General features: G+C 42.3%; 1 protein-coding gene across 1 annotated transcript; it reads left to right on the top strand.

Moving 5' to 3' along the window:
- The first annotated feature begins 1,089 nt into the window (after nucleotides 1-1,089).
- UBE2U (ubiquitin conjugating enzyme E2 U) lies at nucleotides 1,090-20,657 on the top strand. Its single transcript, XM_065408792.1, has 10 exons — nucleotides 1,090-1,155; nucleotides 2,319-2,400; nucleotides 3,871-3,963; nucleotides 6,026-6,123; nucleotides 7,219-7,345; nucleotides 8,341-8,422; nucleotides 12,425-12,513; nucleotides 13,670-13,754; nucleotides 19,002-19,117; nucleotides 20,533-20,657. The coding sequence occupies exons 1-10, from the start codon at nucleotides 1,090-1,092 to the stop codon at nucleotides 20,655-20,657; spliced, it is 963 nt and encodes a 320-aa protein (XP_065264864.1).
- The last annotated feature ends 5,408 nt before the right edge of the window (nucleotides 20,658-26,065 follow it).

A 26,065-nucleotide genomic window follows, 5' to 3' on the forward strand; every position in this document is an offset into this window, starting at 1 on the left:
AACATGAAGATATTAAACTTAGCTATAACAGACTCTGCCCAGATGTCAGAGCAATTATTGTCTGCGTGAGCATGACAGATCTAAACAGCCACATTTTTTAAAACTCGTCTCCATTCACGTTGACCCAGACACTTGGGACTGAGGTGTTGGGAACAAGGCAACGAGATCTGGCTTGGGCAAAGGGGCGCACTTCATGATAAGTGTGGGAGCTGGTGGAGTTGTAACCAGACATAGTTTTATTCAGTGGTACAGACTATAAGTGGTGTGTGTGTAATTTTTACCCTATAAAACTCCCCAATCTTTAAAACTCATGATGACACTTCCAAAAAAAAACCAGGGGCAGAGCCAGCCTCCAGCAGCCTTTTGCCCAGGTAATTCTCAACCCAGGAAGATGGATGCCGCATAAGGGCATCTTCCTAGGCTCAGGTTCGGCCTCTAATGTCAGGATTTGGCCTTTGCCTCTAGACTCATGGCTTGGCCTCTAGGCTTTGCCTCTAGTGTCATGGCAGCTGCAGCCATGGGGAACTGCCTTTTTAAGTGCTGGGTGAAAGGCCACTTCTGATTGGGGCAAGCTGATTAATGAACTAAGACCTCCTGTGATTGGCTGGGCGGGGAACAAAGCCATAGCCTTACCAGCTGAGCAGACCAAGGAGTCTGTTGCTGGGTAACACTATACACAGAGTCCAGCCTATTCCTTGTACCTCTGCTATGTGCTGGGGGGGCTCCCAGCTGCCCTGACGCTCCTTCTCCTCCTATAGACACTCTCCAACCATATAAGAAAATTCAATGGATCAGGAATAAGCTCCTTAGCTGGGTTTGTTTAGGCTCTGCTACTAAGTGTTCACCAGCTCTGTGTGGTGCTTTTAGCTCTGACTGACCCTTTTGGATTTCAGCTCAAGGCCATTAGCCTCTTTAAACTCCATGCAAACCCTTTAGAAATTATGTGTACAAGCCACTAACCGCTGTGAGGCAGGAATTAGAGTGGGAGGATCACCTGCCCTTTTGCAAGACGACAGCCTCTGTGAAGCCAGAACTATATTGTGGGGGAAGGCGAGAGAGAAAGAGTCCTGCACAAGTTCTCTTATTGCTATGCACTCCAGAGCTTACTTGTTGTTGGAAAGAGAGTATATGGAGTATAAAGAAGCCAACATTTTTGTGAGTAGTATCTTTGTATATTTCCAATATCTAAGCTGGGTATAACTAATTAACATGCAACTGGCATCTTTTTTACATCCTGAGCCTGGCTTTTCCCCATTTTGTGTTAGCATCCCTTCCCACACCCCTTCTCAACACAAGAAGTAAAACCACAAAATTATGTACTGAGTACGTACCTACAGTCTTGACCAGAATTGCACTTGGGCAGCCAGCCAGTCCCACCCCTTGTACCACTGCATCTACATTTCTATTTTTATCAAGCTAGCTTGATCAGAGCTAGTGCAGGTATGTCTACTTGAGCTGGAACCTACACCTTCCAGCTCCAGTGTAGACATATAATTCTTGGGTGGTGGTTGTTGGTTTTGGGGGGGAGGGGATTAACCCTACTATCTTTAATTTTCAAAGTTAATTCCACAGATCATCAGATGTAATTTAATGAACTAAAACTGTACATTGTTTCATAATAGTGGAGCTTTATTCTTTTGGGATTTCATTGGTAATTAGAGGAAATGTAATAAGAATCCAAAAGGAGGACCTGATATTACAGTTGCCATATGCATGCAAAAATACCACTGACTTCTGGTTAGCTTCATATTGTTTTTTTAAGTGCCCCATTGGTACTTCTCCAGTGTGCACACAAAACCCTTAAGGGAACTTGGGAAAGGAATTTTGGTGTCAGAGTCCACCAAAATTCAAGTGGCAAGTGAACTACTTAACAAAAATTTAAAACAAAATATTCATGTGGACTGGCTAGCTCTGGGACTGATAACTAGTATATAGGGTCATTTGCCTTTAAGTAGATAGTTCAAATCCAGTGCTAGCTGATGATGCTTGGCTGTTAGCTTTTCATAAAAATATCATCTACTGTAGCAATATGCTGTATTTCCTACCCATCCACGCTTCCCAAAAAAGCCAGGTTGAAAAGGACTATGACCACATTACATATATATGCTTATTTTTATTGTTAGGTTTCATAAGAATCCTTCATGTTTCCACATAGTATTTTCATGCATCCAAAGGTCTCAAAGTGCTTTAGAAACATTAATTAACTAATTCTCACAACTCTTAAAAAAATACTTGCTTACTTTTTAAGTTAAAATTAAGGGAACATGTCAAGTTCATCACGTTCCACACTTTATCTTCTTTTTGTACCTTTGTTTTAGGGCATCTTTGTCACTCCTACAAAGGATAACTTGCTGGAATGGCTAGCCGAAGTCCAGGGACTCAAGGATTCTCTTTGGGAAGGTAACATATAAAGATCTTACCATACCATGTGATTTTATAAGTGTTGTGTGTGTAATGTTATGTCTATCCGTCCATCCTTCTGGCTATTTTAAAAAATTGATAATGCAAACAGTTTTAAGAAAGCATACAGAACTTGACTGTTTTTTCATTATTAGCTGCACATTAGTTTTCAGTACCCCTCCATAACTACATTAATACCTTGTAAATTATGTTTGTTGTTAATCAATGTACAACTATGTGAATATTTTACAAAATAAGGGATGAAATTTTCATAGGAGGCATTGAATTCCAAATCCCAGCCAAGAGACTGGTGTCTCAGGAGATCACTAATAACCGCTTTATCTGTAGATGGTTGACTCTTAATCAGCACAGGTAGAGTAAGTAGTGACTGAAAGTTGTTACCCTCTGACAGCAGTTTGGTGGCCACAGTCCCACCCTATTAAACAGACTGTCCACATTAAAAAACAAAAACCTATTGTTTTTGGTCCTGACTTCCTTCAAGGCTATTGATAGAGGGTTCAGGCTTGCAAGATGCTGAGCTACTTCAGCTTCTACTGAACAAGTGTTATTTTACAGGGGTGCTCAGCACCTTACAAAATAGAGCCCAGAATAAAGAAGGAGTCTAACCTCCCGGATCATCCCTAGCTATGGTCCTTCCAAGACAACACTGAGGTACACTGATGTGGTAGTAGGGGGAAGCTTACCCTGTGTCAGGACTGGATTGAGGCAATCATGAGCCTTAGGCACACCATGGCATGGGGCTCCCTGTGGCTTCATTCCCACAGTCTGGCCCCCATACCAGGACCCTTCCCCCTACCTTGAGAGATCAAAGAAGGGATATGAAGCCGCCTTTTCTCCCCAGGAGAGGCAGCAGGGCCCTCACACTTATCAATGGTAGCAGGGTATCCCCAGAACTCAGTGAAACCATCTTGAGATGCATCAAGCAGTTCCCACTTCTCAGGCTATCTGCAGCGGTTACAGTCAGGTCATGTTTTCAAGGGTTTCTTTGCAACCCTTTGAAGAGTAGAAACTTACTTTTTTAACAAATGAAAGCTGAATCCAGGATGTAATCCCATGAGTCCAGGAATTGGGACACTAGGCATAGGTTTATAGTGCTTCTGCCTTACTCCAGCCCTGTTGTGCCTTGGCACATCGAGTACCTGTCTGTGAATTGATTTCAGCTTCCAGACCTGTTTATCTGACATTCTTCAATGGCACTAAATTCAATTGATGATGATAATCTAGCAATCCAATAAGTGTATGTATAATTAGCATTTTTATCTAATGTGAAGCATCCTGCTTCCCCTGTTGTTTTCCAGAACTTGTTAACATTAGCACAAGGAACACAACTTTCAAAAACAAAACAAAAAACCCATAACAACAAAGCCTTCATTGGACAAATGCAACACAGATGTGCTTGTTAAATACAAGATAGTACTTTAGTTAATACCAATCTCTTTCTCATAATAGGGGCTGTTCTCCAGCTGTCAATAAAGTACACTGAAGAGTACAATAGTGTCCCTCCAACTCTTATATTTAACACCATTCCATTCCATCCCAATGGTAAGGACCATGTGAGAAATTGTCTGATATTTCAGATACTTGTTTAGCTTGACTTTTATTTCCCTGCACTATCATTGCTCCAAAAGAAACCTTGTTCAAACCCTCCCAAAAACTCTGTGCAATTTTCAGGCAGGGGATTCATAAACCATGTCTAAACCATGCATTTGAATGCTCAGGTTGTCCCACGGGTGCATAAATCTCCATTTTCATGCCCGAATGCCCAAATGCAGGATTCATGGATTAAATGCAGGATTTGGGTCTTATTAAGACTCACATATTTGAAAACTGGGCTTTCTCTGGGCCACCGCATGCCCTTAGGGACAATGCAAGCACATGTCCCTTCCTAGATAGAAGAGAGAGTGTCTGCTACTGAAGCAGGAGCTCCCGCTTCCCCTGTGTCCTGCATAACTTCCCATCCTGCACAAAGTGAAAGGCAATAAAGAAGTCTACATAGCCAAAGGCTGTGGTAATAAAAGCTGAGCAGACAGAGGATAATAGCTCACATTTGCCAAGCATTACAGTGCCCAGCCAGTACATGGAACAAAGTTGTTTAAATTCCCCTATACCGTTCTATTGTAGTACAGCACATCACTCTTACCAGAAGAGGTCCCCTCCACAGCCCTGACAGGCTGGCTCTTCACCTGGGTTTTGGGGGCATCTCTGGTGCTCTCTCTGCCTCAGGGTTTGATGTACCAAAGAGATCTTGGCTGCGTAGGAGAATAGCCCCCTGAATGGGTTTGTGGTCATTTTAACGCCTTCCGATGCCTTGGCCAAACTGTCCAGAACCCTATGCTGGGATTCACGGGTAGTGTCCTCATCAAAAATCCAGTACAGCTCCTCATAGTAAGGGGAGGTACTGAGAGCACTACCAGAGGTCCTGTTTGTGTCCCTAGTGGTGGTGTAACTCTGCCGGAGCTCCTTTGCTTTAGCGCAACACTGGGCTTTGGCCTGTGAGTGCCCCTTCTCCCACTCTTGCTCCGATGGCCACTTGTAAATCAGTGTAACAGTGACTGCTGCTAAAATGGGACTGGACATGTCCCTGTCCCCAGAGGGCAAGGAGATACAGGACTTCTAGACAGGCCCACTCAGAAGCACAATGCATGGCTGCCATAATGGGTATGTGACTCTGGGAGTGTGAACTTGCCACAAGCTGAAATTGTAAAGGGGTGCATCCGAGTGTGTGCCAGCATTTAAAAAGAGGTGACATCCAGTCAAACTGACCCTGAAGCGGTAGAGGACAGACACAGGTAAACAGATGTGAAGCAATGCAGTTTGGGATGGCAATGGGAGGACTGCCAGAAGTGATAGGTTTATCCAACATTGAGATGTGTCCACACAAACCTTATACTAGCATAACTCATTTTGAAATAGTTATCTTGCTTTCAAAACAGATTAAGGAAAATGGGATTAAATGCCAGATAAAGATTGCACAGGTAACCATACATCTGGCATTTCCTAATTTTTGAATGCTTGACTTTGCAATGCAAATGTTCTTTTAACATACTTTTTTATGTAATTTCTATAATAAACTTTGAAAGAGAATTTTTTGTGGCCAGCTTTAGTCCTGGAAACTCATACACTTTACAGACTAGGGGCCAAATATTAGCCTCAATGATACCTTTGCATCCCCAGTGAAAGGATACATCGGTGCTATTCAAAAGAGAGTTTAGCCCACAGTTTGATATTTGGTGATTCAGTGCACTTCAGAAATAGAAAGCAAATTGCTATGATGATCAATGTAAATCTGTATTATTATTTAGTACTTGAATTGCAGCTATGCCAAAGGCTCCACTCAGGGTTTGGCCCTGTTGTACAGACACCATACAAAAACAAAGTAAGAGTATAATCTAATTGAACAATCCGAGGGAGTGTGGAATGGAGGACAAGTGTGACAATGATAGAAACACCCGGTTACATTGATTTGCCCTATGCAACACCTAGGTAGTCTGAGTAATTTAAAGCTATAAATAAATAAAACAATAACTCTCACTAGTTCCTCTAGCATACAACAGCCATGTTGTTTAATTCTTTTGAAGTTACACAACAATTTTTTTCAATACAGTGGATCAACATTCGGGGAGACCTTGTATAGATTTTCTAGACAATCCTAAAGAGTGGAATGGAAAGTTAACGATGAGTAGCATTTTACTCGCTATCCAGGTAAGAAAAGAGTATTGTTGTAAATAACTTCGCTTAAATCTCTTTCATAAAAGAAAATACTAAAATGTACTTTACCTATATAGTAGGGATTTCAAACTTGCAGACTGATTGTGTGATGTAGGATTATTCATTTGGTTTAAAATTAAAAATGCAAATGGCTGGATGACTTCAGAGACACAGCAAATATATTCTGTAGAACATCTTTTTTTAATAAGATTAATTTATTTTTACTTCTGTATTTGTTCCCTGGTGTCTCATTTAGCAGCACATTACTTCTGAGTAAGACAGATAGATAAATGAATGAGTATGATTGAAGCTGTTGCCAGTGCTAAATATTTTTGACCAGTAGCTACTTTGATCTTTTGGATTTATGCTCTCTTATCTTGAGTAAGCCACTGCTCAAGACATGTGTACTCTGCCTGATTCTCTGTACTTTTAAAAATACTTTTTAAATGCTGATAGCTCTACTTTTAAATTCCTGAATTATCTCATGGTCAAAGTCTTGATCATGAGTGTCGGCATAGGTCTTGAGATTAGTGAGTAACTCAAAGCAGCTACCTTCAGTTTTAACACACAGGCCTCAGTGTTTCAAATTTACTGCCTTTTCTTCCAAGAAAAAAATTCATACAGCTTTTTCCTTGGAGCAAGTCCTACCCCTTTGTAATGTCTTTCCCATCACTATGAAGGATATCCTGCCCTCCGCTCATGACTGAAAATGTCCCCCAGATGTATGCGTGATTTTTGTGGACATCCTAGTATTGGTTATGAGTAAAACAAATGGCTGTCATGTATCATTCATGGCTGTCTGCTTGGAATTATACAAAAACCTGAGAGAAAACAGGAAGAAGGGAGCATAGGTTATGACCACGTAGCCCTTTTTTAAGAAAATCAAAATGAAGGGCCCAATCCCAATCCTAACAAAGCTACAAAGTGGCCTCGTTTTTGCTTTGAATTTAACATACCAGTATGATTGTTTTTAATTCATTGTAAAACTATTAAATCAACAATTTTGATGGATTGTGAGTTCTGAGCAGAATAGATGTTTTAGAGACCAATTTGTACTCTCTCTCTCTCGGTGTTTATACCTTTATACAGGTAATGCTTTCTAATCCAGAACTGGAAAATGCAGTGAATGTGGAAGCAGCAGAAATGCTGAAAAACAACATATCCTTGTACAGACAAATGGTTATACAATGTGTTAGAACTAGCCAACACCTAGAAGGTAATACTGTACTTGCTTTGTTATTACCCATAAATACAATCTTTTTCTTTTAAAACTCCTTCTTTAAAAAACAGTTTATTGTATGCTCAACAGTAAATTTATATTAGTATGATTGGTAATTTAATGTCAACAAACACCAGTTAGTGTTTTGAAAGGGAATACGCTGGGCCAAATTCAGAGCGAATGTACGTGGTCCTATAAATTACACGTTGGTGAGTGAGGGCCAGTGTAATTTACATAGTGATATTAGGGAAAGTCAGATTTGTTGCAGGAAAAGTAAGTAAGAGGAAGGGGCATTAGATGAATCAGGGACCCAGAGAACAGAAATACTGCTATCCTTATCCTGATTTGCCTGCCCAATATGAATTGTACTTGCCTTGTAAATCTTCATGAGAATGACATTTAGTGTGCTATGGTTATGCTATACAATGACTAGCCTGCAAAAGCAACTACAACTAGGGTAAAAATTGGGGCAGAATTTGGGTCATGTTGTTGGTGCAAGCAGGACAGGTGGCAGATATGAAAGGTGAGTACTGTGGCTGTACTTGCTCTCAATGAGCCAAATTCCAGTCCACTCTGACCACTTTATGTCACTCAGGTGCCACAAAGTGGCTGTATTCTGGCAATAATGGGTTGGTGCCTCGAGGAGAATTTGCCTGTTGCAGAGGACATTCCTACTGGTACAAAGCCATCAGAATCTGCTGCTGTGCCAGCTGCCTACCCAAACCTCTGGAGTACTGTGTGGGACAGCTGCACTCCTTTTGGCAGGGACAGGAGGAGGAGTGCACATGCAGAGGGGAATCAAACCCAATATCTCTACCATAGTGCAGATGTGGTGGGTTGTTAATTGTATGAGTACTGGGGGGAAATATAGGACCAGATCTTTATCTGATGTAAATCAACATAGCTCCATTGAAGTCAATGGAACTGAACCAATTTACAGGATCTGACTCATAAAGTTTTGTTTTTTTTAATGTCCATCTTCTCCTTTGCAGACCTTTCTAGCACTGGGGAAGATTGTGCTTCTTCTCTGAAGTATTACTTGCCATCTGAAGCATCTTCTCTGGGCCATGTCAGGTAACAAGTTATGATGAACTAAGAAAACTTAGCCCCACTAAAGCCAATGAGAGTTTTGCCTGTGACTTTAGTAGGGCCAGGATTTCACCCCTATTGTGCTAGACTCACTCTAAATGCTAGTTCCTGGAGATAGGGTGGGGTAGGTAGCTTCAAACCCTAACACTAAGGGAATTCACAGGTGACCAGAGACAATCAGATTCTGGAGTGGTGCAAAGGGATCTGAATTAGGAAGAGAACCTGGCCCCGTATGTTAGCTTGAAATTTAACCTCGGAATTATTTCAGTGGTAATGTCATGCAAAACTTAGTCTAGCACTATAGAAATAAATACAAAATAAAAACAATCTAGTGTATTTTAGAAAGAATTCATTGGTTTCCCTATACTATTAAAATAATAAAATAAATAAATTATAGATAAATATGTATAATCTCCGGGAATAAATGTCATTGACTAGGTCAAACCAAAATATCACTTGACCTAACAATGACACAATTCCTGGCTATACGCCTGTAGGTGAAGAACTCATTTCAGTTGGACATAAGACTTACTGGTAATAACTGTGAAGGCAACTGCTTGCCAGATGTTTCCATAAGGAAGTTAAATAATTGGGAATATCCACTAACAGGAAAAAGAGAATAATTGCCCCTTTTGGGATATAGCTCTTAATACAACCTGAGCCTAATGTTGCTCCTTCTGAAGTTATCAGTGGAAGTTTTGCTGTTAACTCCAATGGAAGTGGGATCATTAAGTTTTGCATGAACTTCTGAGGATACTGAATCAGAACCATAACAAAAAGCATGAACAGTATTAGTTTGTCACCAACATATTATGGAACAATCCCACCTTCTTTGGACACCCAAAGCTTCCATTGACTGAAGTGAAAGTTCTGGGTCTGGAATGGAAGGTATTAAAGGTCAAGGTCCATAATGGAATCATTTCCTTTTCAGGATATAGCTTTAAATATTGGTAAAAGCAAAACACCTCTGAAGAGCTGCTTTTGACATTTTACAGGACCTCGAAGGTGTGGTGGGAGGGCCTCGGATAGATAAAAATAATGGTGGTCATTGAGCTCAAGGGTCCATATTTTCTCTGGGGCTGGTTTCCTTCCTCTCATCTTCACTATTGCCTCCTGAATGTCTGACAGCAATGGGATTGCAGCGGTTTTCCTGGTTCACACGTACAATTATCTCTTGTTATTTATAACATTATATAGAATTACATAGACTGATTTGTTTTATTTTACTTTTTTGAGTGTAACTTTAGCGCCCTCGTGGCCAAGATGGAGTCTGCTCTGCAGGCAGCTCTGGCCAAGAGAAGGCGCGTGCAGGAATGCAGCAGGAGAAATCCCTTCCACCCCAGGGGCACCTGTTCCAAACCCCCCAGAGTGAACACACCCACACACAGGAAAAGTACAATGGATATAACAAGGGAAATATTTATTTACAGAGGGATGTGAGGAGAAATAGAACAAGGGGAAATATAGGGGGAGCAGTAAAACCGGGTTGCGTCCAAACCAAGGCCCCACAGGCCCAGTGGTAGCACAGTCTGACTGTGTGCAGACACATTGCTCAGTGTCTGCCCTGAGTTCAGGAGTCCTGAGCAAAGTTCCAGTCCAGTGGTGAGTCTTGGGTGCTCCTGGTCATCTTTGGCGCCAGTGAACTTTCCCCCAACAAACCCCTCCGGTGCCCTCTTCTGCCGCTCTCTGCAAAGCCACACAGAGCGACCACCTCCTCACTTAACTAGCTAGCAACCTCCCTCCTTGTTCCCAATGCAGAATCATAAGCCCTAGTACTCACAGCCCCATGCAGCTCTGGGCAGCCATGATACTGGGTCCAGCCTGTCCTTCTCGGGCGATTCCTCCCTGGCACAGTGCTCCTCCTGACTCCTGTCCTGGGGTGTCCCTGATCGGCCGCCCTGTCCTTCCCAGGTTTCAGGCAGGTTCTCTGCTGCTTCCTTTGCAAGGGCCTGTGGGCTGCTGCCTCTCTCTCCCTCCGAGCTCCAGAGCCCCCCCCTGGAGTTTCCCTCCTTTTTTCTCACTCTCCCCCCTAGGAAAAAGATTTAAAGGGGCCATGCTCTCTAAACCCCAAAGGGGTTGCACGAGGATTAAATTGTAAAGGTATCTTTATTGAAACGAGCACCCAGCACAAGACAATACAGTACATAATGAAGAGCCAAGCAAGATAATAAATTTGTGGTCTTCCAAGTCCATGTATTCCAAAAGCTGATGCTATCGGGTAGTATTCTCAAAAGCACCCAGCATTGGCCTAACTGCTCTCACTGAGGGCTTGTCTACACTGTGCTTTAGTCAACACCGGAGGGGTATACGTTTTAGTCCACACTAGCATGTTGCACACTAACTGGCCTACTGGTCCACAGGACCCTGCCGGCACGCAATAGACGTTCCTTACTGCATGTTAACATATTACTGTTTGAAATGGGACTACATTAATATGTACTAGGGATCATCTAGTGCATGCCAGCATGATCCACATAGGCCAGTTAGTGCATGACACATAGTGGACACTAAAATTTACACCCCTCTGGTGCAGACTAAAGCGACATGTAGACAAGCCCTGACACACAGGGTAAAACTCCCACTGATTTCAGTGGGGGCAGAGGTAGGCCAACACTGTGTGTCTGAAAATTATTATTATTATTAGTAGTAGTAGTAGTATTGTGGTAGCGCCTGCAAGTCCCACTCCTGGACCAAGACTCTATTGTGCTAGGTGTGGTATAGAGGTAGAACAAAAAATACAGTCCCTGCCCCACAGAGCTAATAATCTAGGTAAAATCACCCCCGCCACATTAAAACAAGAGTTTACTTAGCTACCCAAACAATTTTTTTAAAACATGTAATTGCAAGCGAGATAATACATTTCAAAAGGCTAATGGATCTTCAACAAAATAATGTATTGTGGAGATATATTAGTATAAGGTCGCAACCAACTTTCCCCCCCCTGATTTTTGGCCTTAACCCCCTCTTCTAAATGTCTCAAGCGAAATCTCTGTAATTGATGTCTAGTATAAATGGTCTTTGACCAGATTTTTGGGCCAGAACAAAGTGGTCTGACGTGCTGTTTCTGAGACATGTCGCTAACAAAAAAGATGTATTTTTCTCTTTTTCAAAACTATTTTAATGGTTTTTTTATGTCACGTTATTTCTGAGGCAGCTGGGCCATGAAACCCTACTCTTGTCTTTATTCTAGAGTCTGTATAGAGATTTGGGGTGAAATCCTGACTCCACTGAAGTCAATGTTAAAACTCCCATTGAGTTGAGTGGGGCCAGGATTTCTCCTCTTGAGCTTAATCCTTGGTATAGATGAGGGGGTGAGACTGTCTGGGGACTGTATTAGCCTTGGTGCAAGTTAGAGTGAGCGCAAAGTTTAACTGGGAGGAGAATTTGGTCTAGTGTGAGTGTGAATAAACCAGACAGTAATGCAATTAATAGTTTAAAAATGCAATATTTAAATAACCACTTTGCTTCATTTATATTGAATATATGTGTAATAGTTTTGAGACGAAAGATATAGCCATAAAACATATAAAGAGGGTTTTAAAAAAACTCTACCCTGCGTTGTTTGTTGGTGAGGTATGATAGATATTTTAGAAGGTATATATTCCTTCCCTATTAGCTATATATTCCCTTAACCAGATCTGTTTTATAAATAATCAGAAAATTGGTTGTTTTCTGCTAAACTAATCCCTGGAAGGGGATAGGGGGGAGGGCAGACTATGAAAATAATCCATCTGGTTGTCTCATAAACTGGTAACATGTAAACATAGCTAAAACGTCTTTAAAATATTAGTGTTTGCTCTTGTTTAAGCTGGCTGCTTTACACACTAGTGACTCTATATCTCTGTCATTTGTGAGCAGCCAGTAAAGCAATAATTTAAAACCCTTTTAATTCATTCTGTTGTTTTGTGGAAGGTTATGCATGAAAATCTGTGTTTACTACCAAATTGTCTGATCACCAGAAACTTTACTATGCATTTATATTTTCAGAAGGATTACAACCATTTCGTTTGAAGATTACCACAGGATGTGGTCAGGAATAGCCACATCAAAAGCAGCAGAACATTTTAAAGCCCCATGTAAGATGATATGCCTGATTTAGTAAAATTAAACATAATGGACCTGATTCTTCTCTCCTGCTGGATTTACACTAGTGTAACAACTTTGACTTCAGTGGAGTTGTTCCTGATTGTGAGATCAGAATCAAGCCGTGTATCCTAAGCATCCACAAATTAGGGTCAGATCCTCAGGTGATGTAAATTGACATAGCTGCAATGACTTCAATAGAGCTATGTCAGTTTACACCAGTTGAAGATCAGGCCTTATTCTTATTTATTATTGCATTGTCCTAGGAGTCCCAGTCATGGACTCCGCCTAGCACAGCGGGTCCAATGTACAAACATGGAACAAAAAGAAGGTCTCTGCCCCCAGGAACTTACAATCTAAGTAAGTTCTTGTTAGGAAGTTTGGAAACCTGGGTTTGTATGGAAGAAAACGTATTAAGGAGTCATTAATGAAGTGTATACAATTATGATGAGTAGGAAAACGTTTTGGGAGGAGGATAAGATCAAAACAAAACCGATGTGAACTGTGGCCAACACAGTGCTCTGATGATAATGCAATGTTCCACCACCAAAGTCTGTTGTAACTAAGTTACCAGCACACTTGGATGCATAACAATGCTTTAACAGGATTTATGGGGGATTACTTATCGGAGTTTCAGTCTGCAGGATCAGGTTTATATTGTTATTTATTATATATTCTATTCAAAAGAAATGTGTATCATATAATCACCATTTTATGTTCATACATTTCAGTGGTAATTCTTGTCCTGTTTTGTTGTTTTATTCATAATACTTTAAAAGTGCACATATAGTGTTGCCATCCACCTAAGACAAATGATCAAAATTTGCTCTCAATTACACTAGTGTTTATCAGAGTAACTCCACTGAGTTTCATGGAATTACTTCTAATTTACCCCATTTTAACTAAGGTCAGAGTCTGGCCCAGGGACCTTATTAATAGCAATACGTAGTTGTTAATGGTTGAGGTCCTGATTCCATTGCAGTTGATAGCAAAAGTCTCATTGACTTTAATAGTGCAGGATTCTGCTATAAACTTCTCCAAGTGATGCATATGCTTGTACTACTCTGATATTTAATATTTCTTTAGGGAATGTGATGATTGGTGCATCTTTTTCTCTAACTGTAACTTTCTGTAATTATGCCATTATAGTGTTTGAAGATCCAGCATTTATAGGGAACTGCTATGGCTGGAAGGCAAAAAATGTGAAAGAAACAGGAGAATGGGATGAGAATACGTAAGCTTAAATTGCTATACATTTAGACCCAGGGTCTTTGCATATGCAATGGCAACATTTGAACTGTAGTGCTTTTGTTATAATTTCTGGCTGTTCATATTCGTACCCTACAAAATGTTACCAGACTGTTGATAATTGTTCTGAACTGTGTCTTTGATTTTGAGGTTTAGGGCCAAATCCCACCCTGTGTTGTGTGGATGGTCTGAGGGTAGAGGGCATTGGGAACAGAAGCAGTGTAGGATTGCTACCTAGTAATGTCCAAGAAAATTCTAGGACAGGGCTCTACCAGAATTAGGGTGACCAATAGCAACTGTGAAAAAACAGGACAGGGGGTGGGGGAGAGTAATAGGCGCCTATATAAGAAAAAGTCCCAAAAAACGGGACTGTCCCTTTAAAAACGGGACATGTGGTCACCCTAACTAGAATGGATGCATGCTGCTTTTTTAGGGACCAGCAGTAAGGTGAGCCTCTTGAACACCAGAATCACTCTGAGACTCCCATAGATTCTCCACCGCTTCCTTCCACCCTGCCAAACACAGCTCAGGCAAGTAAAGTCAGCTGAGGGTCTGGATCAAAGCCCTTAAATTTTGAGTGCCTACTCACATTTTTCAATAAGTTCCCCTGTGACTGAAACCCTGTTTCCAAGCACATTTGTAAGGAAAGGGCAAAGCAAAATGCAAGGTCATTGTGCTGCCCTGTAATCTTTCAGATCAAACTGGACTTTCTCACTCCTTTTTATTGCTTCTGAAGCTTTACAACAGGCCAAAAAGTTAGGAACCCCTTTTACCAGTCAAATCCTATTTGCCTTCAGCATGAATTGGAAGAAAATGAACGGGTAATTTCAAATTTTGAATTTGAAGGACAGCAAGTTCTTAACCCAAATTAAAAGCTTATTTTTCTTTCTGAAGAAACCTCTAGAATATAAGGTTGATTTTCCTTTGACATGACTTCCTTGTTTTATTTCCTTTAACAGAACTCCTTTGTTTTGTATGTTTGATAATTGTTTCATTATGTAGTGCCACAGCATCCTATATGACCCAAGAAAATATTCAGAAAAACCAGAAACTTGTCCTTTTAAACTCATCTGTCCATTTTTGCATATGGCTTAACAGTCAGGAGTTGTTTCAGAAAGCTGTCTTTTTCACTGTCAAGCATAGCACATTTTTCATGTTAGTTTCATTAGAGCTGGAAAGGAAATTACTGTGTGGTTTTTTTGGGGGGAGTGGGTAGAGGAGGGAATCTATTGGTTTGAAATAGCCACATCTCACTGCCATCTGGTGGTAGGAGACCATGTACTTTTAACAGATTTTTTTTCTGTCTTTGAACTTCTGGGTTTGATTAATCAAAGGCAGGTTCAAATGCCCGGAACCAGGTTCAAACAGAGTTACCTCTCATACAGTATTCTTTCCCCAATTGCAAACAGCTCACAAAACATGTTTGTGCTTTAAAGCTTGCAATATGTCCTTCGCTCGTAGCATTGGGTAGGGAAGTAAGAGGCCAAATTTTCTGACATCAATGCAGAAACAACCTTAATTGTTGACTATATAATAATATAGTTTACGTTTTCTTATTAAAGTTGTAGCTCATTCATGAACCATTATAAAGTAGATTGCAACACAGTTTGCTTTTGTATATCATCATTCATATAAAAATATTACAAGATATTTCACAGCTGATTATGTACATTCATTTCCTACACTAGTGTGTACGTAATTAGTGTTGAGTCTAATTCAGCTCTGTTACACCATTAAAAATCTGGACTAACTCTGCTGAGCCTATGATTTACCCTGGAGTAACAGATAGCTGAATGTGGCACGTCATTGCTAGATGAGATAGTTGCCAATTTTGGTCAGATGAATTCCTGGAAGTTTCATCACATGATATAATCTTTAATTAAAGATTAATCTTTAATTCCTGGAGGCTCCAGGACAATCCTGGAGAGTTGGCAGCCCTTAGGGCAGTGATACAGAGAGAATGGTTGGTCACAAGGGACACCCAGGTACACGATATGTTGTTTACAATTTTAGTGATGTTATAAAATCATAGGCCAGAAAGCAGAGATGGATCTTGAAATGGCATTTAAAGCAGCCAGAGAGTCAGGGCAGATGGATAAATCTTCTGATAGTGGCAGAAGGAAGATAGTGTGCAGGGACAAAAGGGTTGAACAGTAAAGAATTAGTATCTGGAGGGCATGTGGAATGGCCTGGAGTGTTGGAGGATCTTGAAAATTAATGGTTAGGTTTTATGTCAGAGGGAAGTTTTCTGAAGATGAGAATAAAAGGAATGATGAAGTTCCCCAGCACACAGCTATAGGCCCCCGTTCAGCAAAGAACTTGAGACAAGCTTTCAACTGAGGATCTCAAAGTGCTTTACTAATTAATGCAGCTGCACAATTCCCCTGTGTGGCAGGTAACTCCATTACCTTCATTTTGTACATGAGGAAACTGAGGAACCAGAGAGGTTAAGTGACTTAATGTGGTAATGAATGTGTAAAGATTGATCCTTTTGTATTTTTCCTCCTCTGATATGAAAAGGCATTCCAACCATGTAGACTAACTGAGCACCATTTCCTTTTTTAAATTCAGTGCTGCTGGGTTACTTCACAAGAAAAAGTACATAAAGCCAATACACTTCTACATATTTTTTTTATTTTTTAACTCTTCCTACCTGAAAACAGTGGTGCAATATTATTTATCAAAAGCTAAAACCTTGTTTGCCACCTTGTGGCTGGAAAGAGAATGCATTGAACAAATGTTCTTTTTATGTAGTTGAACTTTCAGTTTCATTTGATCAAAGATAAATTAAAAGTCCCATTAACAGCAGCCTATTCTTTAGCCTTTTCCCCACTGCAAAGGGATCATAAATGTTCCGGAAGGTATGAATATATCAAATATTGTCTACCAATCAAGAGAAAATAAAGTACATCATACTATGAATTTCATTACTCCAACAGTCTTCTCTCACACACTTCGTTATATTCTAATGGTGCAGACAGAAAGTGGAGAGAAGTCTGAGACGTTAACAATAGTAAATGAATCCTTGAGGCAGAACGTGAGTGTAGGTGTGACGTACCAGGGTACAATCCAGATTGAGTAGCTGTGCCACCCCTGCCCTGTAACCTGGGGTGCCCTATACAATGCTTTGTGGCTCACAAACAGCCTCCAGTACGTAAGTCACTCCCAGCTATGTCTTTGTGTGTGATGCAGCCAGCTAGCCACACCTTGGCTCTTACCAGCCTTAAAGAACACCAGCCCCAACATACTCCCAGTCTCAAATTTCCCCCCAGAAACACGTCTTGTACTGCCCAGCCCTCTCCTGGGCAATGCAAATATACTGAGTCTGTTATTCCTTTAAAGGAATAATATGCACACGACTTGTTACCCCAAATGGAGTTACCCAGAAACTTCAACCTGAACAGACTGTTTTATCTAAAACAGTAAAACAAATTTATTAACTACACAGAGAGATTTTAAATGAGTACAAGTAATGAGGCATAAAAGTCAGAAATGGTTACCAGGAAAATAAAGAGAAGACATTTACTAATGCCTAAGTTAACAAACTATCTTAGATTCAAGCAAAGTTTCTCACCACATGCTTCAGCAGATTACTGATCAAACTCTCAGGTTGATCAAACCCCTTTCCCAGAGTCCCATGCCTGCTTCCTGTGTCTCTTCAGGCACAGTGAATGCGATAGGCAGGGAAAGAGAAAGAGGTGCCGCGGGGTATTTGTCCCTCCTTTTATAGTTTCAGTTCCCTCTTGAAAAACATTTCCAGTTGAGACCCAGGAGCCAAAGAGTCTATGTGGAAGGATATTTCCTCCTCTTTTTTTCCATCTGTCATCTGTTTTTCTTTGTTTCCATTCCTGCTTGATGATTCTGTTGCTGCTTAAATGCAAATTAAGCAGAGCATACATTCCTTTGTTTAGGACAGACCTGTTTGCAAACTTCTGTTTGGGCAGAGCTGTGGCGTTTGGAACATGTGTTAATAACACCATACAGGGGAATCTTATAACTTCACCTACAATGTTGTCACACAGAGGGCCGGCTCTAGGCTGATTCCCCCGAATCGGGCCCCGCGCCTAAGAGGGTCCCGTGCCCGCGCCTAAGAGGGCCCTGCGCCCTAAAGAAGAGCGCCTAACTTTTTAATTTTTACTCACCTGGCGGCGGTCCGGGTCTTCGGCGGCACTTCGGCGGTGGGTCCTTCACTCGCTCCGGGTCTTCGGCGGCATTTCGGCGGTGGGTCCTTCAGTGCCACAGAAGACCCGGAGCGAGTGAAGGACCTGCCGCCGAAGTGCCGCCGAAGACCCGGGCCGCCACCAGGTATTCGAATCAGGCCCCGCACTTCCTAAAGCCAGCCCTGGTCACACATATTTTATCAGGACGATACTGACCAGCAAATTATGAGTTTTCGGATGATATATTGCAAAGCATACTTTGTACAAAGATTATTAAAATAGTGTGCAGGGTTTGAATACAGTGGTGTATTCTGTTCCAGTAGGAAATAGAAACAATTACTTTTTAGAGTTGCACTTAATCCACTCTTCCCATTGGACACCCCTTTACCTTTTCAATCCACTGCTTTGCACTTTCTGTCTCCAAATGTAACCTGTTTAAAATGGCAGGCAAGTTTTTTGAATGAGAAGACTGAAAGGGACATTATCAGCTTAAAAATCATACCATGTGCTAGAAATTCACGTTTTTGTACTTGTGTCACAAGTAACATCTCAGATTATTAAAGTGCAGGGAACCTTAAGTGCACACCAGCAGGTCTACATGGACTAATTAATGCACAACCCATTAGTATGCTTTAGAAATCACACCCCGGTAGAGTCCATTACCTGACCAGTGTAGACAAGCTCAGTTTTACATATGTCTATAAGGCTCAGTTCTGCAAAGTGCCAAACACTCCGACCCTGATCTAGCAAAGCACTTAAGCACATGATTAACTTTAATTATGCAAGTAATCCCATTGACTTTAGTGGAATTTTTCATGTTTAAAATTATGCATGTGCTTAAGTGCTTTGCTGGATTAAGGCCAGAGTTACAGAACCATATCGATAATCAGTGTCACTTTCAGGTTCTTATTTATTACATCTTCTTAGTGCTTTGCTGACTAGGAATGGGCTTAAGCACATTTGAAGTTGAGCACATGCTTAAGTGTTCTGTTGATTTGGGCCCTATAGAAGTTAGTTTTAACCAAATTTATGTTTGATAGTATCCATTAATTTACTTCTGTTTCTGCTTACAGATACAATGCTATTGTCTCTCAACTCATCAGAAAGCAAAGGCAACAAACAATAGATGAGAAACTGATAGAAATTAGGAAAATGGAACAGGACAACAACCTGCTTTACCAGACTCCAGGTAAAGAATCAGTACCATACAATGTAATGTTTCTGATATCTGCACGTAGAACCTGATTTACTGTTCACTTACACAGGAGCGCCGCCAGCTTTTTTGCCGCCCTAGGTGGCGGAAGGTCCCGCCCCCAAAATGCCGCCCCCGACAGAGGCGGCGGAAGGTCCCGCCCCCAAAATGCCGCCCCCGACAGAGGCGGCGGAAGGTCCCGCCCCTGAAATACCGACGACGACCGGGGCGGCCGAAGATCCGGCCGCCGCCCCCCAAATGTTAGCGCCCTAGGCAACCGCCTAGGTCGCCTAATGGGTTGCGCCGGCCCTGCACTTACACTGGTGTAAATCAGAATTAGCTCCATTGTATTTTAAAACCAATGTGACATTTGAATCAGGCCTGAAGAGTGTTGGCATTATGGACCCAATCCTGTTTCTGTTGAGGGTAAAACTCCAGTTGACATTGATGGAGCAGTATCAGGTTCAAGGGCAGAAATTGTGTTGATCAGTATATGCCTGGATTCAAATCTCCTGTGCCCTTGTACTGGTTGCAGTTTTTATTCTCTGTTGACCAAAGCATGAATGGAACTTGCATATGAACTTCCACCCTTCAGTGAGAACTGACCAGGCACCTGATGCAAACCTCATTGAAGACAGTGGGAATCTTTCCATTCACTTCAATGGATCAGGCTGCAGATGAGAATCAAGTTTACAGGTCTGATTCTCCTGACTTGCTCTAGTGAAAAGTAGGTGTAACGCCACTGAAGTGAATGAAGTTTCACCTGTGTAAAAGAGAGGAGAATCAGAGTCTACATGTCTAGGATCAGGAATTAGGTCACATTTTCACTAGTAAAAGATACAGGGCAGGCTCTTAATGATGAAATGGAGAGCTGAACCGTAGCTGTTACATGTGGGAGTCAACGGAGTCCTACTGACACAGTCTTTAATACCATGAGTGTGGTGGTGTGAATGGCAGAAAGAACTTGTTCCTGGTCCAGGACAGAACATTGCTTTGTCCTGAGTCTGAGTCCCAGTGTAAGATGGGGAGAAACTCCACATTTGATAGGTTGGAGTTTTGGTTTTAATTCGATGGCAGTTGATTAAAGCAATTTGTGATGTTAGAAGTAGTCCCAGTTTAGATGGGATAGCAGTCAGAGTTCAGAGGACAGAGCTGTATGATAAATGTGGTTTATCACATGATTCTGCCATTTTTTCATATAGGTATCACGTGATTTATAGTATGTACAGTCTCGGTATATGCCTAGGAGATATGGATCCAGAAATCAGGCAAATTAAGATCTGCATTTTAAAAATGAAAAATGTGACTGTGGCTTGTTTTGGCAAGCTTATTTGTACTTACCTGTTGGCTCCTTTCTCTTTATTAATCTGTTCCGCTATGCATATTTCAAACCATCGATGTGCCTGGTCCAGTACCAAAAAGTCAAGCAGCAGGTGAAAAGAGACCCCTCAGCAAAGAGGAAGAGCCGTGGGAGAGTGAAGTGGACAATCTAGTAGCCTGGACTAACACTCTTTGTACCAAAGGATTAGAGGATTAAACTGTGAGATCACACATAGAGACACGGAAACACTTTTTTCTTACCATTTATCAAAAGACTTCTGCACCATTCCTATGGGGTGAATCCTCAGTTCTCACTCACTCTTTATTCAGGCAAATTCCTATCAGCTTCAACGAGAAGGTGAGTAAAAACTGAGCAGGAATCTCACCTGTGTGAACTAGATTATTTGCTGATACCTGTGCCACCACATTGGCTTCAGTGGATTTGCTGTGGAGTTACCGGTTGGATCTTATTACATCTCTCTATTGGTGCTGCACAAGATGGAATAGACTCTGCAGTGCACTCTCTTAGTTGTGTTCACTCTAGAGGACTTAACGGAGTAAAAAATGGGTTGGTCATTACAGACAGAAGATCTGCTCTCTCTGTGTGTTTGGCGTCAGATCTATTAAGAAGAGACCATTTCTCCATAATCATTTTTATAGTCAAACCACACTTTAAGGTTCTGTCTTTAAGCACTCAAAAACCAGAAAATGGCAAAGCTAATGTTGTTCTTGTAACCTTAACTCTGACCTTTCATGCTTATGGGGTATGATGCAGCCTTTAATACACATGATCCCTGAACCAATGTTAGCTGAGAAAGGAGTGAATGTTGTACAGCTTCTGGGAAAGAACTCAATGTGTCTCTTAACACTAACTTTCTGGCTTATCAATAGTGGCCTTATCTAGGTTATAAAGGCAGCTCAGTTTAGGCCTAGTAGTCTGGTGGCTAATAGTCTGGTAAATCACAGGTATGTGAAAAAAGAGGGGAAGGATTCATAAAGGAAGAAATAAGGCCTATGGCCTTAATCCATGCTACCTAGATTTCAAGACCCAATCAGGTTCTCTTATTTAGGTCAGCAGGGGATTTGCTGACTTAGGGACTGCAGAGTCAGGCCGATAAAACCATCTAGTTTTTGGTGGAGTTTACAAAAGTTGTAGATTGTAAACTGCTTGAGCCAGGGACTGTTCTTTTGCTCTGTGTCTGTATGGTGCCTAGTACCAGTCCTGACTGGGGCTTCTAGGTACTACTATCATTTAACTAATACTAGTGGTGCACTGTGTGTCATAGGGGAACCTAAAGCCAGAGAAGACTGGTAAGGGGAACAAATGATAGTTTGTGGTGGAATCAATTAGAAATGTCAGTTATTTGGTAAACTTTGAAAAATATTTAGAATCTAGTACAGCTTCTCCCCTGTACAATGAGGATAATAGACTTCCCTACCTCACAGGAGTGTTGTGAGGCTAAACACATGAGATATTGTTAGGTGCTCAGCTATTACAGTGAGGGTGGGGGGGCTGTGATGAGGCAGATAGGCCCCACACTGGCAACGAAAGGGTTAATGAGAGCCTGGGGAGCCAATGAGCCCCATCCTACTACGCTGGCAGCAAATGTGAAGCATGAAGAGGGGAGTTAAAAGGAGGAGACCGAGCTCCCTCAAATCTGCTTCTCCTGCTGTGAGAGGCCTGGCTGCAGCCCAGAGACTGAGCTAGCTTGTCAGTCAGACAAGGCCCATTAGAAGGGACGACCAGACCCTGGCAGATCAGCTGAAGTACGAACTGTTTGAAGACAAGCCCTGAATAGAAGGGAGGGTCGCACTGAATGTTCATCAGAAAACCCAGGTTTGAGCTGTGGTTTCTTGTTCCTGATTTCTTTTGACCTCAGCAGCCTGGAAGGGGTAGGTCTGAAGTGTGTCTTAGCTGGAAGGACAGCTGGCCTACAGTCAAAGACCTGTGGCTGGGTGAGTCGTGCCCTGATGGGCCACGAGGGCACACCACAGAGGCACGCCCAGTCACAGGGGCATTGTAAGTACCGAAGATAGATGGATAGTGTACTGAACTGGGACGTAAATGACCTGGGATCTCTTCCTGGCTCTGCTGCTACCTATTGCATGCTGTGGACAATTCACCTCTTGGAGCCTTTGTTTCCTGTCCCATCCTTTGTTTGCCTTTTCTATTATGATTGCAAACTCTTTGGGGTGGGGTCTGTGTCTCTCCATGTGTTTGCACACTGCCCACCCCAAAGGGGCTCTGATCTCATTTGCGGTCTCTAGAGATCTCTAAAAATGCAGGCATTTAAGTTAAAACTTAAAAGAAAATTATTGTATTGTTTCTAAGACAAAATAACATACATTTGGAACTCCCCAATGACTTTCATAAACTATAGGCTTCCTTTAGAAGAGCTAACATTTCTGTTTAGTGCATTTTATAGCCTCTATTTACTTAGGAAGTTTCATGAGTTCTGAGATCACCCAACTTAAACAAGGAACATAGCTGTGGGAGGAACAAAGTTTCAAGCTGTGCAGAGCTACACATGCACATCTGGAATGATTTATAAACTCTTTTGCCGAAAATAATATAAATATTTCCACACACTGCAGTCAAAGGACAAGGAATAGTCCTGGAAAAGAATTAGCCCCAGCAGACTTGCATTTGAGGAGAGGGGAAGGTCACTTTGCCCTGATGTTGACAATGTCCATTCAGACAACTCTGTACATGGCTTTAGAATGCAGAGGGTTACCGGACTGTGTGAAGCTGTAGTTAGAATTTCAGTTTGTGAATGCACATCTTATTTTAATCCTGTTGAACATATATGGAAAAATGATCTCCAGCAACAATTGCCTTCTATAATTTTCAGTATAAATCTAGCCCCAATGTTTCCAGCATAAAACATGTGAGGGCTCTGCATTGCAAGTTTGAGAAGTCCCTTAAATTTTGGATCAGATTTTTATGGGCTCTTGTGCGTGACCTTTGTTTCATATGCCATATGTTGTATGGGAGGTGTTCTCCCTACAATGCATGTGTGCTATGCAATGCGCTCATATCAAGTCTATCCGGAGTGGGGAGTAATGGGATACCCAGTCAGTTGTGCATACAGAGAGAAACTTGCTAATTCATTGGTTTGTCTACATGCATTAGATACAAATCAGCCAAAAATGCTGTTTGGACCCAATTCTGATTATACATGCATTGACTTTACACCGATATAATGCTAGTGGAATTACTTCAGATTTACACTGGTATAAGTACAATCAGAATCGGGCTCTCTGGTTTTGCTTTTAGGGTTTTTTTTAAAGCACAGTATCCTCTAGATGGCGCTATATTACTATGTAATACACAAACTGTTGCATCCTCTTCAGAGGGATCTGCATTTTATCTGTCTATTTTTAGTGATGTCTTGGGTGTTTCTGTCTTTAATTGTTTATAACTATAACTCCTTAGCTATTTATTAGAAACAGTGTATCCTTTGGTGTGGGAGGATGTTTAATGCAGCATAGTGGAATGTCTCTGTGACAAAACTTCTGTTGTGCTTTATCATGGCAAGTAAAGAAAGTTGATCACATGCATGTCAGTTCCCTTATGCGTGCTCTCTCTTTTAATTAAGTTTCACCCAGTAGGAACATCGGATTCAATAGGGTTACCATACGTCCGGATTTTCCCGGACATGTCCAGCTTTTTGGTCCTCAAATCCCCGTCCGGGAGGAATTTCCAAAAAGCCGAACATGTCCGGGAAAATACTCCCAGCTTTGCCGGCATCCCTGCCCCAGTCCCGGGCTTACCTTAGAGCGGGCTCCGACAGGCTGCGAGCTGCAGGCGGATTCCCCCCAGCAGCAGCGGCTGCTGCTCCGAGACACCTCAGCTCTGTGCAGCTGAAGAGCCGAGCTGCCTGAGCGCTACTGGCTTCACGGTTTGCCGGGCAGCCCCCAGACCTCCAGACCCTGCGCCCCCGGCCGGGCGCTTCCCCAGCACAGCAGCAGCTGGAGCCTGGGAGGGGAAGCGCCCGGCCGGGGGCGCAGGGTCTGGAGGTCTGGGGGCTGCCCGGCAAACTTTGAAGCCAGTAGCGCTCTGGCAGCTCGGCTCTTCAGCTGCACAGAGCTGAGGTGTCTGGGAGCAGCAGCCGCCACCGCCGCTGCGGGGGAATCCGCCTGCAGCTCCTGCTTCCCGGCTCCGGCTGCTGCTGCGCTGGGGAAGCGCCCGGACGGGGGCGCAGGGTCTGGATGTCTGGGGGCTGCCCGGCAAACCGTGAAGCCGGTAGCGCTCGGGCAGCTGTTTTGCGTGGCTTGGAGGGAGGAGGGGGAATGCGGGGCGCTCAGGGGAGGGGGCGGAGTTGGGGCGGGGACTTTGGGGAAGGGGTTGGAATGGGGGCAGGGAAGGGGCGGAGTTGGGGCGGGGAAGGGGAAGGGGTGGAGTTGGGGCGGGGCTGGGGCCCCGTGGAGTGTCCTTTTTCCAATATTCAAATATGGTAACCCTAGATTCAAGAACACTGGCAAAAGTTGTATATAAAGGCAGCACTATATTTTCACATAGGAGCTGTTAAATTCATACTGTGTATATGTGTGCAACCACTAAAAAGTTGTGGGGGGAGAAACCAGACACCATGGTGATGAGCATTATATAAAAGCATTGAGAGAAAATGCATGACTCCTGCTGCAACCACATTAAAGGGTTCATCAACAGGATAGTAAAAATACAGGGGAGGGACACTTCCCTCCTCATTATCCTCAGTAGATACATCTATGACTTCAAGTATCAGGAGGTAGCTGTGTTAGTCTGTATCCACAAAAACAACAAGGAGCCCAGTGGCACCTTAAAGACTAACAGATTTATTTGGGCATAAGCTTTCGTGGGTAAAAAGCCCACTTCTTCAGATGCATGGAGTGAAAATTACATCTATGACTGTATCTCTATATAGAATTTGTGTGCAAACTAGCACGTATGGACCATCTACTGTCTTCAGTCCACAGTGTAATTCACACTGATGTCAATGGGGGTTACCCATACAGGCCGAGGGCAATGCAATGACCTTATGCCTCCTGCACTGCTATACTTTCTGTGGTTGCATGCTTTGTTGTAGCCACGTCGGTCGCAGGATATTAGACAGACAAGGTGGCTGAGGTAATAATTGCTCCAATAAAAGATATTACCGCACCCACCTTGTCTCTCTAATACTTTCTGTGGGTCACATTGTGAGAACCTAACTTTGAATAGTACCTTGCATCATGAATAATCCCATTGACATCAGTGAGGCTATTTGTGGAGTAAGGTACTACTCATTGTGAATAAAGGTATCATGGTGACACTTTACGTGAAGGGTACATTCAAAATTAGTTTAGAAAGCGTCAATGAATGATTAACATGCTAAATGTTCAATTGTTACAGAGTCCAACTATAACATCTAGTAATAACTTATTAAACTATTTATAAACGTACTACCCTTCAGATAAAGGATGAGCAGCACCACAACCTGGCCCTATGCTTGTACAAATCCAAATGATCTGCCTAGATCACCAGAAAGTTCTGAATCTGGTGGGAATTGTGCTTGCTGATCACTAGGGATTCTTGAAAGGGCTGGCTCCCTCCCTGTTTTCTTTCTCAGCTGTGGTGTCCCTGTAGCTTAGCATCCAACAAGC

The sequence above is a fragment of the Emys orbicularis genome, chromosome 8 (assembly GCF_028017835.1).
Source record: "Emys orbicularis isolate rEmyOrb1 chromosome 8, rEmyOrb1.hap1, whole genome shotgun sequence".
Lineage (NCBI taxonomy): Eukaryota > Metazoa > Chordata > Testudines > Emydidae > Emys > Emys orbicularis.